The sequence below is a fragment of the Pelodiscus sinensis genome, chromosome 6 (genome assembly GCF_049634645.1).
Source record: "Pelodiscus sinensis isolate JC-2024 chromosome 6, ASM4963464v1, whole genome shotgun sequence".
Taxonomy (NCBI): domain Eukaryota; kingdom Metazoa; phylum Chordata; order Testudines; family Trionychidae; genus Pelodiscus; species Pelodiscus sinensis.
This window is the reverse complement of record NC_134716.1, coordinates 82,235,568-82,255,565: the sequence shown is the minus strand read 5'-3', so window position 1 is coordinate 82,255,565 and position 19,998 is coordinate 82,235,568. Positions and strand designations below refer to the sequence as shown.

Sequence of the window (19,998 nt, the reverse complement as noted above, 5' to 3'; positions counted from 1 at the left end):
TCCAATGGAAGGAGAACCAGAGAATATATAAACAATTCTGTTAAACCATCTTCAAACTGTTGTTTTCTTTTCTTACCTAGATGCTATGTCAGTAGTTTCTGAGATCATGCTTCAGGAAAGCTTTGATGATTTCTCAACACAGCTTCTCTCCCTCTATGTCTTATACCAATACCTGGCAACCAAATCAGAATTTACGGTAAAAAGTTTGTTGCACATAAAAACTATCTACAGTACTTCTGATTAAAGGGTTACTGCATTCTTGGGGAGGGGATGTGATGCTTAAGCCCCTTCAAGTTCACTTATAAAATGAAGTGATGTGGTGCCAATGCTTCAACTGATTGGAACAGCATAGGAAAAGCAAAATCTGTGTATTTCTAGAAATTTAGGAGATTAAATGAAGATGAAAATGAAGAGTTTATGTTGCAGATTAGGCATCCTATCTTTCTGTCACAGGATTGATTAGTACTGGGCTCCAAAGCCATTAATTTGAAAAGTTTTATAAGTACAAATAAGAAAAACTTTAAAAAGATACACTTACTATCTATTAGATAAACAGTATGGGAAATACCACAGTTAGGGTTGTTGTTTTGTGTCAGTGATGGTAGTAAGAGTCTTGTGCTGTGAAGGATTTCTCACAGGGATTGCTCACTAGGATTTCTGCCATGTGTTGGGTTCTGGAAATACTGGATTTGATATATAATTTTTTTAAACTACGTTTGTGTCTTATCCCTAATCTGTCTTTGTTTGTTTGCTTTTGTATTCCCAACACTATCAAGGCCAGCCTAATGGTGGCGAATCTGGAACATGGTACTACCCCGTCTTTGTAGAGAGCCCAGATAGTAATCAGCAATGGTTCCTCTGTGCATATCAGCCAGGAACTTACACCTAACCTTGATGGGCATAAATCTTCTATAGCACTTTGTAATCTATAAGAAAAGTGCTCAAAGACCCCATTTTTGTTACGTGAAACACATTCAGTAACATATTAAACAAACTTCAAGTATCATAAGTTTTTAATCAATTGGCTAAGAATTAGGGCTGTCAATTGACCTGCATTAACGCCTGCGATTAACACAGAACTGGATTAAAGCGTTAAAAAAATTAACGCATTAATCGCAGGCGTTTAATTTTTTGGCATTTAAACCATTTTGGCTCTTTAAAGGGGCAGTGCATTAGGAACTGGGGATCAGCTGGGAACTCCAGCTGATCCCCGACTCTGCTTGCGCTGCCCTTTTGAAGTGATGCTCCGGCGCTTCCAAGGGGCAGCGCTGCGTAGAGAACTCCAGCTGATCCCAGGCTCCATGCAGCGCTGCCCCGTTGAAACTCTGGCATGGCATTTCAAAGGGGAGGTGCACGCGGTTAATCGCGATTACATTTTTTAATCACTTGACCGTCCTACTAATCATTTCATATTGTTTTCATTTCTGATAACTGTTCAAATCTCTTAGTCTCCTTTTTTCCTTCTCATTCATAAAAATCAATCATTTGTGTTGTCTTTCCTAATTGCATGATAGATGTTCACAGTGCTTTTTTTGTGTTAAAAAAAAAAAAAAAGGTGGTGGTACTCCAGGGGAAAAGTTGTTGAGCTCTGACTGGCGGTGCCGGTACTGTGTCTGGAGGTGCTGGTACTGCATACCGGGCAGTACCATCACAAAAAAAGCACTGGATGTTCATAAAATCTAGGGGAACAAAAATCCCATTTGGATATATGCTCATCACCTACATGTCTCGTTTGCACTGTTACCATGACCACAAGTGCTAGTCGATATGATATGTGTTTGATATGCATATTCAGACACCATCTGGTGATAGAATATACACACACAAATGCCAGGGCTTGAAAATGTGCCCCTAAATGACTTGTTAATTCGGAATACTGAATCCCTTTGCTGTTGAAAGTGCATATACTTCAGGAGTCTCTTGGCTCGTTTTTTTCCCCCGCCTGAGGATATTAATTTCTATAATATTATTTCAAAGCGGGGACAAAGATACTGGAGTGCAGTGCAATATAACAGAGTTAGTGAAGAGTTTAGAGTCTCTTCAACTCACTGACTTTTACTTTCAATCTCTTTTTACGCTATGTCTAGACCATGTAGTATTTTTGAAAGAGAATATGCAAATTCCGTGGGCTGGCGGGCATGGCTGGCGGATGAGGCAGAGATGGTGCTCATGACTTTTAAGTAGGCTCCCCACCGAGCACCGGCTCCTTCCTGCACCTCCTTACCCTCTGTGCTGCTGCCTCTCTATCCAGTGCACATGGGAAGCCAGCTTAAAAGTCACTGGTTTCTGCTGATGCAGAGGCAACAAGGAGGAGGGGAATGGGTGTAGTCAACAGGATTAACCAATAATCCTGGGCTTATCGGTTAATCGTGTAGCCATCTACGCTTTCCCTATTCTCTTTTGTGTTCATAGAAATCATAAAAATGTAGGATTAAAACAGACCTTGAGAGGTCAGCTAGTCCAACCCCTCACATATTGAGGCAGGACCAAGTATACCTAGACTGTCCCTGATAGTTTTTTGAACCTGTGCTTGAAATCCTTCAATGATGAGGATTCTACAGCCTCCCTTGGAAGCCCATTCCAGTAATGAACTTTCCTTATTGTTAGAAAGTTTTTTCTAATATCTAACCTAAAATTCACTTGCAGTAGACTAAGCTCATTACTTCCTGACCTACCACCAGGGAACATGTAGAATAGTCAATCACTGTCCTTTTAATAACAGCTTTTAACATCTTTGAAGACTGGTATCCGGTCGTGCTCCTGCCCCACTCAGTCTTCTTTTCTCAATACTAAAAACATGCCTCGTTTTTATCAACATTTCCTCAGAGGTCAAGTTTTCTAAAACTTCTATAATGTTTTGCAGCTTTCCTCTGGACTTTTTCTAGTTTGTCCATATCTTTCCTAAAGTGAGGTGCCCAAAGCTTGACATTGTAGTCCAGCTGAGGCTTCGTCCATGCTGAATAGAGTGAGACAATTATAAAATTGTCACACTACTATATTCAAGAATTATATTAGCCTTTTTTGCAGCCGCATCAGATTGTCTCACCTTTAATTTGTGATCCATTGTCACACCCAACTCCCAGATCCTATTCTGTAGTACTACAGTCCAGCCAATTTATTCACCATTTTGTAGATGTGCATTTGATTTTTCCTTTCTGAGTGAAGCACTTTGCACTTGTCTTTATTGAGTTTCATTTTGTTGATTTAAGACCAAACTAATTTATGAAGATCATTTTCAATTCTAATTTTATACTCCAGAGCACTTGCAACGCCCCTCATATTGGTGTCAAAATATATTGGCATGCTCTCCTTCATTCAAGTATTAATGAACTATTCAATATACCAGACTCGGGACAGACCCATGTGGGACCCTTGCCCTTAGTTTAACAGCAAACCATTGATAACTAATTTTTCAACCAAGTTGTGTACTCACTTTATAATAATTTCATCTAGATCACATTTACTTAATTTGCTTTTAAGTATACCATGAGGGACTGTCAAAACTTTCACTGACATCAAGATATTTCACATCTACTTTTTCATTCCCATCCCACTAAGCCAGTAACCCTGTTAAAAAAAGGATAGTAGGTTGGCTTCGCTTGATTTGTTCCTGACAGACACATGTTGGTTATTGCTTATTACCCGATTATACTCTTGTACTACATCTACATTGGCATGATCTTGTGCAAATACTCTTTAACGCAAGAGTTCTTGCATTAAAGTATTTGCGCAAGAGAACGTCTACACTGGCATGTGCCTTTGCGCAAGAGATGTGCTTTTGCGTAAGAGCATCCGTGCCAATGTAGACGCTCTGTTGCGCAAGAAAGCTCCGATGGCCATTTTAGCCATCTGGCTTTCTTGCGCAAGAAATTCATGTTGCCTGTCTACACTGGCCTCTTGCGCAAGAACAGTTGCGCAAGAGGGCTTATTCCTGAGCGGGAGCATCATAGTTCTTGCACAAGAAGCACTGATTTCACACATTAGAACATCAGTGTTCGTGCTCAAGAACTCCCCGCCAGTGTAGACAGGCAGCATATTTTTGTGCAAAAGCGGCCGCTTTGGCGCAAGATTGCGCCAATGTAGACACAGCCTAAGTGCTTACAAATTTATTGTTTAATAATTTGTTCCAGGATCAAAATTAGGCTGAGTGGCCTATAATTTCTTAGGTCCTTTTTGTTCCTCTTTTTTTAAATATAGCTACTGTGTTTGCCTTTTTCCAGTCTTCTGTGACCTCAGCCATCCTCCGTGAGTTCTCAAAGATAATTGCTAATGGTGCGAGATTGCATCAGCTAGTTCTTTACATATTCTAGGATGAATTTAATCAGGCCCTGCTGACTTGAATACGTCTAAATTATCTAAATATTCTCTAGCCTGTTCTTTTTCTATTGTGGCTTATGTTCCTTCCTCGTGTAAATATTGATTGCGTTAAGCAATTAAGTATTTTTAGAGACAACTGAAGCAAATTGAACACAGTTTATGTCTGACAACTGTTCATCTTCTTTCCCAAAATTCTTTAAGTCTGTTTCTTTGTTTTTTTCTGCAAAGAAGAATAATGTATGTTTTCCAAAGTCAAAGCACTCATGTATGGTTTTAGTATACTTACCTATTTGGCCCCGCTCTCCTAACCTCACGGGTGGCCTGATTCTTTAGGGAAGCTCATGCAATGCTTGTTCCTAGGAGCATAGCCATGTCTCAAGTGAGTCCCAGGGCACTGCTAACTTGACCAGTAGTGTTAGTTAACATTACCCTGAATATTATGAATTTCAGAACACAGGTTCAGATCTTTGAACTGCTAAATGAAGATAGCTCCACTGATTTCAGTGGAGTTATGCTGAATTATACAAGTTGAACCTCTCTAGTCTGTCACTCTCTGGTCCAGGAACATCCTTGGTCTGGCATGATTTTAGTTATCTGGATGTCCATTTATCATGGGTATGGCCATGATTCCTGTGGTTCAGTAAAGTTTGTTTACAGCCACCGGTCCTGGCTCTCAGTGTTCTGTGCTGTTATTTAGCTCTAATTTATCCCTGAGTGTCTTCGAAGAGCCCAGTAAGCAGTGGAAGTTCAGCAAATTCTCTGGTTCACCAATCAGGTCCTGAGGGTGCCAGACTATAGAGGTTCAACCTGTACCAATTAAGGATCTGGCCTACTGAATTTGTTTACTCTATTCCAAAATACAAATTAACTGAAATGCAAGCTAAGACTGTAACTTTCAATTTCTGATAGGAGTAATTTCCATTATTATGGACCTATTTATGGATTTTTTAAGTCCCATGTTGTACAATATAAGGCAAACACATGCTGGTTGTTGTGATTGTAAGTTAATGTTTTATGCAAGCAAGACTTACCTGGTTTGAATTATTTACAGTGGGAAGAGGAGAGAAATCTTGGAGCCTCTCTTCTGCTTACAGGCCTGAAACAGACAAACACAGTAGGTTTTAGCTCCCAGCTGTATGGCTATACGTTTCTTGGTAAGTTTTTAAGTTCTTTGCATACCCATATTTTTTTCCTCCAGTGATTTCATTAAAATAGTCCCATTAAATTATTTATTTTGTATATTAAAATGTCATCATCATTTATAGGCAATAGAATAAAGCTTAAATAAAGCAAAAGTTTTTATAAGAAAAAAACTAAATATGGGTGATTTACAATCCATGTTCAGTTTATGTTAGTCAGTGTAGAGAGGTCTTGATGATGTGAACTAAGAACAGAGAATCAGGTTTAACTTTGAAAATTATGCCTGTCATTTATTTTTCACACCTTCCCTTCCCTGTGGACTTCTCCTTCAAGTTGCCCCACTATCATGGAATAAGAGGAGGTATTCCTTTAAATGTTTACCTTTCATTGGCACATCAGTGTTTCCATATTGAGGGAGCTGATATTGGAGGTGTGTTTTCCCCAGCATACCAATATGCTGCATGTATGCAAGTAGCACTAGGTGCGGTGTGTTAGTCAGTATTATTTAAATAGTGTTATATCTGAATTTTCTTAAAATTTCACATTATCACTTCTTTTAATTTTCATAATTCCCGTGTTTCACAGGAGACTATAAAATGCTCAGTAATTTTCTTTCTTCGCCACTGCAAAACTCCATTTATCTCTGGGTAAATGCCTATTTTAGCAGCTCCATCACTGTAGTAGGTTATTTTAGAAATCTATCAAAAGTAAAAACAACTAGACATGTTTTGAAAATGTAACTTCAAAATAAGATGTGTAGTGGCAGAGTAAGGATGTTGATTTTGATTTAACCTGACTGTAAGACAAAATTGCACACTCAAAAGAGAGATATAAGTTGTAAGTAAATTTGAAAGCAAGTTTTTCGTGGGACTGTTGGTTTATCATCCCTTTGAGATATTAGGACAGGTAGATTTTTGTTGCTTGGTTGCCATTCAGATTTATTATGCCATATAGATTGGCTGGAAAGCAGTTCTGTTTCGAAAAAGTACTTTAATTTTGCCTGTGAGCAATAGTTCTCATCCCATGACATTGACATTCAGTGGATCAAAAGCTATTTACTGCAATGTCACATATTCTACAATCTTGCCAATGCTAACGGAACAGACCTATGCAAGAGTGAAAGATGTCTCTGGGCATAGCCTGGCCTGGAGCACTTTAGCAATTTAAATTTAGCCATAGTCTAGTAAGCTTTGTCTGTGCATTTGTTACTGTGCTTTTCCTAAAACATCCTTCTCCATTTAAGAAAAATAAGGTGTGTTTTAATAGCTTGCATTGTCAGAGCCATCATTCTAATTGAGTTGGAAACTTAAAGGTTATATGAATTCCAGTAAGGTAGGTAAGGCTGGATCAAAAGAATATAACAAAAGTATATTGTCAGTTACTATGGTCACTGTCAAGAGCTTAGACTGGTTACCAGAAAATCAGCATTTACCAATATGTTACCATGCTGTAATCTTCATTTCTCTGTATGTAGAACAGGGGTTCCATGTTTTAGGACGTGTTAACTCTTGGCAAATGGGCACGATCTCCAGTGCTGCTGACATCCTTTCCTAGCTCATTTGAGGTCTGGAAAAGCCAAATTAGTAAATGATTGTAAGGCTCTGGAGCTTGACTGGCATGTATTGTAGGCTGGAGAAGGCTGTGCCTCCTCCCACAGACCCACACAGATCTCACCCATGTTTCACCCCTGTAGACTCCAGCCCAGGCAGGTTGCTCCTCTTCCAGTAAGTCTGCTAGGACTGCGACTAGAGGGTGGCTGGGACTTGGGGCTGCCCAGTGATGGAGGCAGGGACAGGTGCTGGGGTGCCACTGCCCAGCACTCCAGGACTGGGTGTGCTGGGGCCATGCTGCCTGGCGCTCTGTGCTAGAGGGAGGCTGCCCACTTGGTGCTTTGGGGCAGGTGAGTCATGTGCTGCCTGGGGCTCCGTGGCTGGAGTGGGAGAGGGGACCTCTGGGATTTGGCAGGGATAGGGGGATGGAAGGCAGGCGGAAGGATGGGCCAGGCCAGGGGCTAGCCTTCCCAAGCCCATGATTCACCCACCGCCCATGCCCTAGAGAAGAGCAAGTTGTTGTTTCCTTAGACACCACCAGTAGACCCGCCAATGGGAAGATGGGGCAAAGAGGGCAATTGCTACCAGGGCCTGGCAATTCTAAAGGGCCCAGGGCTCCCAGTTGGTGCTATTACAGCAGCAGTGGCACCTGGAGACCCAGGCCCTTTCAATCACACCAGAGCGCTGGGCGGCGTACTCTGGATGGCTTTAAGGAGCAGGGAGGGGACCCAGCATAGTGCCCGAGGCCCTGCCCATTCCAGGAGCACAGAGTGTCCCTTCCACCTTGCCTGGGGGCCCAACATGGCTGTCGGTTCTCCTGACTATGAGAATTACTTTCATTTTTTTAGTGCAGCTTTTTGTTGTTCCTTGTCTCAGGGCTCAAACAATAAAGATTTAACCCTTAATATTATTATGCAACAGGAAAAGTGGAGTTGAACAAAGGACTGCGAGCTGTGTACCACCAAATGCCACTCATGTGGACACCGGGATACCTGAACAGAGCTTTGCAAGTGATGGACAGTGTGGCCTCGCTCCCAGGGGATGTAAAGATCTGCAAAGAAGCTGTAAGTGTTCAAAACCATTTAGCGTGGAAGAGTTGGGCACAGTGCATGGCCTTGAGGGTCACGTACAGCCCATGGAATCCCGAAGTGTGACCCATGGGCTCCCTGTCTTGGTAACTGCAAAGTGGGTGATAAAGCCAACTAACCACAGGTCTCTGGTGAATCCTTGACAACAAGCAATGTGTGTTCAGTGGTGCGCTACCTTTCCAGCATGAGAGCCAGACATAGTACAATGTCATGGGACCATAATCATTGGTTACAGAGCGTTCTCTGCTCTAGTCCCAAACCATCTGCTGAGGATTCCCCTGCTGCAAGAGTATCTACAACAGGCACAGAGCCAGCGGAGCCTAATCCTTTGCCTCCCTTCCCACCGCCCACGACTCAGGGGACTGGAAGGGGAATGAGTTGGTGGTGCATCATTCAGTCTATTTCCAGTGGACTCAGGGGGACATTGGCAGCTGGTGAAAATCAGAGCAGCCTGGGCTGGGGCAGGGAATCAAGGAATCCTTAGCTGGTTGTTGGTTCTCAGCTTATTCTTTTTATACCCTCCCCTGGATGGTTGTCTGCAGGGAGGGAAACTTCCCTTAGCTAAGAGTTACTCTAGGCTCAGGCAGAGCCAGCTAAGCTCTTGTCTTGCTCTTGCGGCTCTCACAGCCTTACAGGGGAACAGGCAGGTGGCAAGCAGAGCACCTCTTTTCTTGTCCCTCCCATGTCGCAGGAGGCCCGCAGGGGAGTTGCTGAGCAGCTTTTCAAAGCACTCCACAGGCTCACCGCAGAGCAGCAGGTGGGGCTGCAGAGGGAGGCAGCTGGGGAGGTGGGCCTCAATTTGAGGCTATTTTTAGAAATTGGAGGGTACAGCTCATGGGATGCATTTCCAATTCCTAATCAAATGCTCATTTAGGGACATAACTCTCAGCCCCCAGGACCACAGATGGCTCTTTGGCCACAGTTTAGACACCACCGATCTGAGTCATAAGAAATATAAAAAACCAACAAACACCATAGAGCATATGGTCTTGCAGTGCATGCATTTGATTTGGATTTTTTAAGCCTTAAGGATGAAGCCTGGTAGGTGTAGATTTATAAGCACACAGTAAATAAGCAGCCATTCAGACTGCTTTGGACAACAACACTGTGGCCCCTGGTGCCACAACCCTAAAACCAGCTTTTGTTTCTGTTTATAGAACTTTAGATCTGATCTTTTGTGTTCTAAAATTTTATTTCATTCATCTGAATGTGAAATAATGATCATGGGCCTGAAGTGGCCCTCTTTGTACAGATTTTAATGAGTGAACCATCAGGGTGTTTGCTAAAAATTTCAAAAGCGCTTAAGTGACTTAGGATATGTCTACATTACACTAGAGGCCCAGGGTTCAAACTCAGGCTCAAGCCTAACCCCCCTGCCCTGTACAGACAAATCACACTAACCCAGGGGCCAAGAGTCCATGAGCCTGAGTCAAGCTGGTATCCAGAGTTCAAGCCCTATTGCTTTGCATTGTAGATGCACCTCCAGTGGATTCATGTGAAGGGAGTCCTCCAAAAATATTTCAGAATCTCACAAGCTAAATGGGTGTCCTCTGGACAGTCAGCCTTGGAGGACAGTCAAATTTTCCCATGCTGTACTACGAACAAAGGACTAGAGCAGCTTCATTTTGGGAGGGTGGTCGGAAGTTTGAGAGGCTGAACTGAGGCATGACTAATGTAGATGTTGGACCCAGAGTTTAGCATTTCCTAATCCGGGATTCTGTGTGTATAGGGCTTGAGCAACTACAGGCCAAAACCCAAAAGTATGCTAACTAGAGTTCTGCTAACCCTGGGCTTACATCGCTGAGTAGAAGTATCTTTAACTATTTCTGAAACTGCTGCTTCAGAAAGTTTTATCAAATCTAAATTGTAACTTGTTTTGGTCAGAGAGTAGCAAAAATTAAAATAGATGCGGATTGGTCCCCACAGCCACAATCAGAGGCACTCGTCTGTAGAAAGACAGCTAGTATCCTCAAGGGCTGAACTAGTGCAGCCTATGAGGTATGTATATTTGGCACCAAGAAACTTCATTTCTGCTGAGGAGTAATACTGCTCTCAGTTACCAGGGTAAGATTAGAATTGATCTCATTAAAGTTATAGGAATTGCACCAAATCTGAGCTCGTAAACTGGTCCAGTGGGTTTAATGTCACAAAGTGACTTATTCTCAAATCGTTATTGTAAACCTGTCATTATACATCAAAATGTTGGTCCATATCTAGACCCAGATGATCTATGCTGACTTACACTGGCAAAGGATATAACCATCTCCATGTAAAGGTTCATTTAAGAGATAGCTCCTTTGAGATGTTTTTAATCATGTTATCAGAGTGAATATAGTGTTTTTAACAGAGAGAAAAAATAGCATTGACCCACTGTAGCATATCTTCACGTGAGTCCACTGGAAGCTGAATAAAGTACAGTAAGACCGTCTTTCTCACAGCTTTGGGGCTCTTTTGAGACTGTCAGACATGCACAAGAACAGTCATACTAGGTCAGACCAAAGGTCCATCCAGCCCAGTATCCTGTCTTCCAACAGTGGCCAATGTTAGATGCCCAGAGGGAGTGAATAGAAATAGAATAATCAAGTGATCCCTCTCCTGTCATCCGTTTCCAGACCCTGACAAACAGAGGCTAGGGACACCATTTCTACCCATTCTGGCTAATAAGTATTGATCGACCTAACCTCTATGAATGTATCTAGTTCTTTTTTGAACTCTGTTGAAGTCCTGGGGCCTTCACAATATCCACGAGCAAGGAGTTCCACAGGTTGACTGTGCTCTGTGTGAAAAAAAAATTCATTTTGTTTGTTTTAAACCTGCTACTATTAATTTCATTTGATGACTTCTGTAGCTGAATTACATGAACTGTAGAATGGTTTGGGGAAGTGAATAAATAGGGGCCATATCAAAGCCACTAAATTTACCCACACTTCTGTGATCCCACTTAGTACAGGTTGAACCTCTCTAGTCTGACACTCTCAGTACCTGACTGGTGCTGAACCAGAGAATTTGCCGAACTACAGGAGGTGAATATTGTCTAGCAGCATTACCAACACTTCCACTGCTTACTGAAACAAAAGACAGGACTATGCAGCACTTTAAAGACTAACAAGATGGTTTATTAGGTGATGAGCTTTCATGGGCCAGACCCACTTCCTCAGATTAATATGTGGAAGAAAATAGACACGGCCATATATACCAAAGTGATACAATCAAAAAAAAGTGAACACATATAGAATTGACAAATCAGATTTTAGAACAGAGAAGGGGTGAGGGGGGAAGGTTAGTGTCTGTGAGGTAATGACATTGGGGTGATAATTGGGGAAGCTATCTTTGTAATGGGTGAGATAATTAGCATTTTTGTTAAGACCCATACGTAAAATGTCAAATTTAAGCATGAATGACAGTTCTGAGGCTTCCCTTTGAAATCTGGAGTTAAATCTCTTTGAAGCAATATGCATGTTTTAAGGTCATTGAGAGAATGGTCAGTCTGGCTAAAATGGCAAGCAACAGTTTTCTCTCTGTGAGAGAGCCTGATGTCTGTTTTATGTACATTGATTCTTTGGCGAAGTGTCTGAGAAGTTTGTCCAGTATACATAGCAGACAGATACTTTAGGCACATGATGGCATAAATTATATTTCTGGATGAAATTTAATTTCCTACTGAGGTTTAAAGCTTCCATTAATCTTTGACTAGCTATTCCTTTGTTTCCTTTCTGATCTTTCTTTCTCCTAAGAACTCAGTGTCCTTTTTGTTATCATTATAAATACTTTAATTATTATTTAACAGCTGCTGCACACATAAAAAGATACATGCTCTTACCCAATCTCTGGATACTCTGAGGAATTCCACAAATGAGAGTATACATGTTTCTAAGCATGCTTTTTTGTTCTTGCCATTTATCTCATCTTGATGTTTCATTATAGGGAATTTCAAGCTGGTTTGTGGTCCCATTAGATTACAGTCTCCAAAAACAACATTGGTTCATTACAAATGCAGACAGTAGGAAAGTGATCTTTAAAAATAAACAAATTGCAGGCATCAAGATAACGTTTGCTTTGTGGAAAGTATCAGATGCTTAGAATGTTCAGTGGCTATTTATAAAGCCATTTCATCCTACTGCTATACATGCAAAATTAGGATTCACAGGATAACAGCTCTTTGCATATGTAGCAGTTGAATCTGAAAAAAATCAGACTAGATAGAATTTTAACTTTAGTCATTTAAAAACTGAAATTTTCCCCAAGTACCTCAACAGCATCAAGATATCAGTACCTTCCTTTGCACTGATCATACATAAAAATTGTTTATGCATATTGTTAAAGTATTCCTTTTGGTTCTGCTCCAGTTAGATTAAGAAATGGATCAGTTTTCTCAAAGAGCCAAAGTACATCTAGCTGAAAGCAATACAAAGAGAATAAGGATCTCGTGTAAGAACATAAGAATGGCCATACTGGGTCAGACCAAAGGTCCATCCAGCCCAGTACCCTGTCTGCCGACAGTGGCCAATGCCAGCTGTCCCAGAGGGAATTAACTGAACAGGTACTGATCAAGTGATCTCTCTCCTGCCATTCATCTCCACCCTCTGACAAACAGAAGCTAGGGACACCATTCCTTACCCATACTGGCTAATTGCCATTAATGGACTTAACCTCCATGAAATTATCTAGTTCTCTTTTAAACCCTGTTATAGTTCTAGCCTTCATAACGTCCTTAGGGAAGGAGTTCCACAGATTGACTATGTGCTGTATGAAGAAGAACTTCCTTTTATTTGTTTTAAACCTGCTGCTGCCCATTAGTGGCCCCTAGTTCTTGTATTATGGGAACAAGTAAATTACTTTTCCTTATTCACTTTCTCCACACCACTTATGACTTTACATACCTCTATCATACCCCCCCTTAGTCTCCTCTTTTCCAAGCTGAAAAGTCCTAGTCTCTTTAATCTTTCCTCATATGGGACCAGTTCCAAACCCCTTACTTTTTTGGTTGCTCTTCTCTGAACCTTTTCTAATTCCAGTATATCTTTTTTGAGATGAGGAGACCACATCTGTATGCTGTATTCAAGATGTGGGCGTACCATGGATTATATAAAGGCAATAAGATATTCTCTGTCTTATTCTCTATCCCTTTTTAAAACAAAGTCTGTACTCTGGATGCTATGTGATCATGTGTTTTCTTTCAGGTCCTAATATGAAATTATCAAATTGCTGAATTAAAGATATTTTCTACCAGTTAAACAGATCAAGAGTACACAATGCACTTTAGCCAAAGATGAAGCAAGATGTCCTCTTGAAAATTATATTACAGAAGCATTCCAAAATAGGTCCCAGTATATAAATGCTGTTGTAGATTATGTCTGTACAGTTTTCACCATGACATTTTTATAACCAGAAATTAGAGTAGTAAAGGGGTGGGATTTTTTTAGAAGGACTCAGCATTGGCTTAACTCTGCCCCTAATGAAGTCAGTGGCAGGTTTACCATTGTATTGAATGGGAACAGAGTTTCAACACTTCTGAAGAGCCCAACATTAACACTCCCAAACATATTAAATAGCATTAATTCCTGAAACAATGAGTCATGTTCCTTGTAGAATTGCTTCTTACAGTACAGCCATCTCAGAATCAATGTCATTCTTATATTTAGAACACCTTCATGATATGTTAGATTGTGTTTGCAAACTACATAACAGTTCTGATTTCTTGTTCAGATTGATGTTCTTGAGACCATTTTGCAGTCTGTCCCTGAGGTAAAAACTGATCCAGAGCCATCAGAAGAAGTTGAGGGAAAGCCAAAACAAACAGAATCTGAAGAAACAGAGCAGTCTAAACTGCCTGTATACCTTACCCAATTTAAGGTAAGATTTTCTTTCTTATAATTTTTACCAAGTTATAGTTGATTTCCGCTATAGATAGCAGTAAGTAAATATGTTTTCCTTTTATGCTGAGGGACTGGTACCCCCACTTGCATCAGTAATGCTACCTGGCATTTTTAAAATTGACACTGAATTACATTTTTATTGCTCAAACAGGAAATTGCCTTCAAAGAAACAGATGCTCAAGGCCACTTGTCTATTTTGTCTGTCTGCTGGGATTTTATCTCCTCTTTTCATATGTCAGACTGATAAATCCAAATCCTGTTAGCAAAAATGGTGTGTCATTACAGATCTATTATTTGACCATATGTGGGTGCTTGCTTGTTAAAACAAATGCCGTTGGTCTGACATTGTCCAGTATTTGTTGCCCATTCAGTTTGTTGTCATTAAATATGACTGTTATAGCCTCTAACTTCAATCAGGGAAGTTATCTTCCCCCACACACTCCTTTTAGTAGTAGTTTAAAGACAACAAATGTGCACAATACAAATTATAAGACTAGCGTCTGCAGTGAAAATCCATATGCACATATTATGGCCGTGTGTATTTTTTTTAGTGTATGAAAACCTATGTAAATGTATTGCAGACATTAGGATTCTGTCAGGTTGCCCTCAGTCTGGCAATGTCTGGGCAAAGCCCTGCCTTAATAATACTCAGACTTTGTAGAGCAGTGGTCACCAACCAGTAGATCAGGATCTACTGGTAGTTCTTGGAGCCTCTGACAGGTGATCCTGACTGGTTTGGCCAGGAAGCTATCAAGCGCTGGCACTTCAGTTGCCCCTCCACCCACTGTCATGCTGCTCCTGGCCTCTGCCTTGGAGCTGCCCCCTGAGAGCCTCCTACTTGCTCTGCAGAGTGCGGGAGGGAGAAGGGGGGGTACTGATGTCAGGGTGTCCCTCCTCCTCCCACTTCTGTACCCTATCTCCACACAGAGAGAAGGGGATTGAGGGAGCTTGGCAATGCAGATCTCTGTCACTCACACACTGTGTGTGTCTGTCATTCTCACAAACACCAGCTGTTGTTTCTTCTCCTCTCCTGACCCAACACGTACGTGGGGGGAGGAGGTTGTTGTTACTACTTTTACTATTTTGCAAAGTGTTTTATATTGGGTTTTGACTGGTCTGTGCATTTCATAATTTTCATTTCTCTCTTACGCTTAAATTCAATTCTTTGAGTAGTGAGTTCTAAAATGCCTAACCTGCTGTGGCTGGAGCAATTTTCTCTGTGGTAATTGCTGCTCTTGGAAGTGGCTGGCATGTCCCTGCAACCTCTGAGATATGCAGAGCAGGGGGTTTCCACATGCTGTCCTTGCCTGCAGAAACCGCTCCTGCAGTTTCCATTGATCAATAACTGGGAACTGTGGCCAGTAGAAGCCATGGGCTCACTGCCTCTGGTTGAAGGGCAACACATGGCAACATGGAGCCATTGCTGTTCACGCCAGCTGCTTTCAGGAGTGGTGCAGGGCCAGGACAAGGAGTAAGCCACCACCCAGAAGCCATCTCAGTTAAATGGTGCCCAGCCAGAGCCTGCTTTCTGCCCCAGACATGAGTCCCACTGCACCAGAACTCCTTCCCAGAGCTTGCATCCTGAAACCCCTCCTGGACCAAGCCTGGAGCCCCTCCCATACTCCAAACTTATTGGCCCAAGACCAGAGCCTGCACCCCAACCACAGCCTGGTGAAAGTGAGTGAAGATGGGGGAAGGAAGGAGTATGGAGTAGCAGGGTGAGGCCTCAGAAAAGGGGTGGAGCAGGGGCAACGCCTCAAAGAAGGGGCAGGAAGGAAGTGGGAGAAGGGTATTTGGGTTTGAGGGAGCTTTTACATTGCACTTAAATTGAAAAATTGATCTTGTGGTGAAAAAGGCTGGAGACCACTGGTGTAGAGTTTCTCCTTTTTCTCTGATGATATTGGCTTGTGTTTTTCCAGCTGAAGTTCATTAGTTTTATTGTTCATACTCTTTATAGAAGGGTGTAGCTGATGATAATGGTGTCTGTGTGCTGCATTTTTCTTCCATGTTTATTTCAAGTAATTACTTGGACTGTTTCATACTTGGACTTGCACTACCTGGTATTTTCACACATGGTTTTGGATTCCTTTCTGTGGTTGGTATTCAAAGGGGCTGTTTTTGGAAACTGCATAAATAATCCTTTTCAGACTGGCTAACAAGGAAGATGTTTGGCCGAGTGGATCCATAGAGGTGCTGAGTGCCTCATCTCTACTAAACGGACTGGGAGTAAAGGACACTCACTACCTTCCAGGATCAATCACTTAGTGCTATGATTTAGACTGTATATCACATTGTTGTCTTTGTAGTAATTACACCTTTTCAGATACCATACTGAGGCCTACAGTTCAGTACAACTTTTCTCCAGTAACTCTTTCCAGCTGTTCAAATGATCAGTGGGCAGGGCTTTCATTACATAAAGGCAATACAGACAGCTTATGCGAGGCACCCAGCCATACACAAACCATTCTGTCTAAAAGCAGTGTTCCTTTTTGGACTGTCTGTATGCAGAGCCCAGGGGAACTGTTTTAAGAATCAATTATTTATCTATTTACAAATGCCTTCTGGCATTTACAGCCTGCCATTTTCCTAAATGAGTTTCATTTATGTACTAAAGTATTTCCGGAGAGTCCAAGAGTTCCGTTGTTTTAGGTGATGGAAGATCATCTAGTGCCTCATTCTTTTGCCTTTCTTTTTGTTTAACGTTTTGGCATGCAGCTGTCCATCTCCTCATTTCTCTGCACTCCACTCTCCCTGGATATGCAGTAGGAAGAGTTTTGGAGTGATTTTTAGCAGTTATATTTAAAAACAAAAAGATAGCTAGTTTGGCAGCATGGAAGTAGCTATCAGGAATGCCATCCCCCACAACCAGATATGTACAAACTCATCACATTTCTCACTGACATTCCAGTTATATTTACTAACAATATTACAAACAAGAGCCCCATATGTTCAGATGTGATCATGTATTTGCATAGTCTGGTGACTTCCAAGCAATTGTTGATCTTTTGTCATATTAGAGTTTTACTGAAGCCACTAGCTCAACTGATTAGTAAAACCTTCCATCAGTCCAGTATGTAGTGTTCAACCCCGCCTGCTCCCCCACCCCCAGCATCCCTTGCGGTCAGGCAGTCTAGGAAGAGCAGAGGCTGCTAAAGGAACACTGCAATCTTCTGTGCACTTCAGAGCTGAGCTCCATGGCAACTTTCCCTGCAGGAAGTGAGGGGGGAAAGATATTTGAGCAGAGAGAGGAGGAGGAATGTGGTCAGTGGGTCTGCAAACAGTGTAGCACACAGTACTGCTTGGGAAGTTGCCTTCAGCATGCAACAGGCGCCTTAGCTCAGCTGCCTAGGTGCTCTTATCTGCCTTCTTGTTTGGGAGTGAAACACACCCACCCATATTCACACCCCAGCCTCCACCTCCTCCAGCCTTTGTGCAAGGGGGCATCGCAGAAACAGTGTCTCCTCTTCAGGGTACACAACTATTTCATGAATTTCCTAATAGAGGTTCAACTCCATGAAATAGATATTAAAATTGTACTTATTTTCCTACAGCATGAGAAAATGGGATCCTTTCTGAAGGAAGAGCAAAGGGCGAACATTTACTTCATTATTTTTTAGCTGCTTGATGCCATGTCATCTTCCTTCTCCAGAAAGCCTCCCTCCCCTATTCTCTGGAAGGCTGCACTGACAATGACATTTTCTGCTTTAATGATGCAGTATCACACTGTTCCTTAAGCTTCCAGAAAGCCATAAATGACCCCTCTGAATTATCTAAATCTTGAAGCACTTAAGCAAATGAATATTTTTGTGCTTCTCTTGGGTACGCCGCAAGAAATACTGTACAGTCAATATATGAGAAAGCTCAAGAAAAAAATACTACCTGGCTTCCTCACCAAGTTCTGCTGTTAACTCCACTGGTGTAAGCAAGCGTAGAGTCCATCTCTGAATTAACAGTGCTAAGGCAAGAACTATTGCAAGAATAGCTGAGCTTCAGATCACATTAGTTGGCAAACATCTGTAGTGAAATGTAATGTTTCACAATGGCTGCAAGGACTCATGGGAGCAATTTTGTATGCCATTATTAAGAGACTATTTAAATGATTTGCATCTGTTGAAAGAGATGCTAATAGAGGCAATCCAAGGCAAATTCTTACATCAGCCTTGGCTTAAAAACACCAGTCAGGTGTTTCAGTTTACATTTGTCTTAGTGGACCGGTCATCTATCATTTGATATTTAAGATTTGTATTTATGGTATTTCGCTTTAGTTTTACGAGTTAGGTCAACTCCAGTATTTACTGGAATTAAAAATTGATTATCTGAGCTTGTTTAATGCCAAATGAAAGCTAATTTAGAAGTTGTGTGTTTCGGAAGAATGGCAAAAACGGACAGTTAATATAGCGAAATCACTTTGCGAAGATAAACGTATAAGTTAAATTGTACCCTAAGCATGGCACAATCAACAGTTAAATAAAAACAGTCATTTTTTTCAGGAAATCATGTGGACATTTTGTGTCTGACTGGATTTTTTAAACCCTTTTTTAATGACAGAATCTGTATTCTAAACTGCATTCGCTTGACAAAGTTGAATCTGAAAGCCTGTTGACCCTGACCACCCAGCTTGTCAAGGAAAAACTGCCTGCATGTGAAGTAGAAGACATTGCAAAACATGAGCAGAAGCTAAAAGAATGGGAGCAGGAGCAAGCCCTTCTGATGGAGAGAGAAAAAGAGATGCGCAAGAAGGCTAAGCAGGAGCAAGAAGCTAGGAAATTAGCTAAAGCATCTACTTAGTATTGCAACTCAGAGACTGCTGTTATGCTACGAATTTTTCTGGTAATAAACTTAAGCACACACCATTTTTAATACTGAAGTGCAAACCTGCTGTAAATGTGACATTTACTGTATGCAAATTAAACTAACTCATTGTTTGCATGTGTTTTGCATTTTTTTGGAGTACATGTGCAGTGTATCAGGAGAATGAGCAAGAGAGAGAAAGATGGCTTAAGACAAAGAAGGAAACAAAATGAAGCAAAAAGCAGTTTGTAATTGGGTACAGGACATTGACATTGGAACAAGTTTGAAAAGAAAAAGAAAAAAAATCTGAAACATCTATAGGCATGTCCGGTCTTTTCTTTCCTGTGCTTTATTTTTATTTAAGGTGCATCTGGATCATTTCCATAGGAGAAAGGAATCTCTATGTCTATTTTAAACCTGAGAACCATCAGGATTAATATATTAATCACTCAGAATTCTTGTTTAGAAAAAATGAACAACTCTCAACTTGGGAGCTTAAATTGAGACACCTTATTTTAAAAATCTTAACCTGTTTGTTTACTATTTGTAAAGGTACCAAGCCTCGTGCTTTATAAATCAATAAATAAACTTCCAGTAGCCCCCTTTCACCTTTCTAGGATCAGTGAAGTGGTGCTCCCAGCCACACCAGAAAAGGTAGCAGAGAGCCTCATGCTGCGCATGCCTGCTTCCCCTCAGTTTCTGGGCACCGCTGTCCCCTTTTAGTCCCAGTTCTTCCCTGGCCCTACACTGCTTATATCATCTGCTCTTCACACAGGTGCCAGTCTTTGAGAGGGTCAAAAAGCAGGTAGTGTGCCATGTTGTGGGCATAGAGAAGAAGAAGATTAGGGCTGGAGGAATCATGGCTAGCCCCCCCTTCCTGATGTACAAAATAAAGGACAATTGTGTTCAAAAATAGAATCTCTCTTTATTGAACAAAACTGGGGGAGACTGGGAAAAGGAGGTGGGAGAGGGGAAGAGAGAGGGTGGGAGAGGGGAGGGCAACTACAATGATGAGCGGTTTGGAACAGGTCCCATATGAAGAGAGGCTAAAGAGACTGGGACTTTTCAGCTTAGAAAAGAGGAGATGGAGGTGGGATATGATAGAGGTCTATAAAAGCACAAGTGGGGTAGAGAGGGTGCATACAGAAAAGTTCTTCATAAGTTCCCATAATAGAAGGGCTAGAGGACACCAAAGGAAATGAATGGGTAGCAGGCTTCAAACTAATAACAAAAAGT

At 41.5% G+C, this 19,998-nt stretch overlaps 1 protein-coding gene across 2 annotated transcripts in view; it reads left to right on the top strand.

The window, feature by feature from the left end:
• MRPS27 (mitochondrial ribosomal protein S27) overlaps positions 1-18,896 on the top strand; it is an 89,208-nt gene extending 70,312 nt beyond the window's left edge. For both annotated transcript variants that reach the window (XM_006124359.3, XM_075932242.1), the window contains 5 exons: positions 81-196; positions 5,369-5,471; positions 7,929-8,071; positions 13,802-13,948; positions 18,520-18,896. In XM_006124359.3, the coding sequence (XP_006124421.3) occupies positions 81-196; positions 5,369-5,471; positions 7,929-8,071; positions 13,802-13,948; positions 18,520-18,759 (749 nt within the window). In that variant the 3' untranslated portion in view covers positions 18,760-18,896. The remainder of the gene's footprint in view (positions 1-80; positions 197-5,368; positions 5,472-7,928; positions 8,072-13,801; positions 13,949-18,519) is intronic.
• The last annotated feature ends 1,102 nt before the right edge of the window (positions 18,897-19,998 follow it).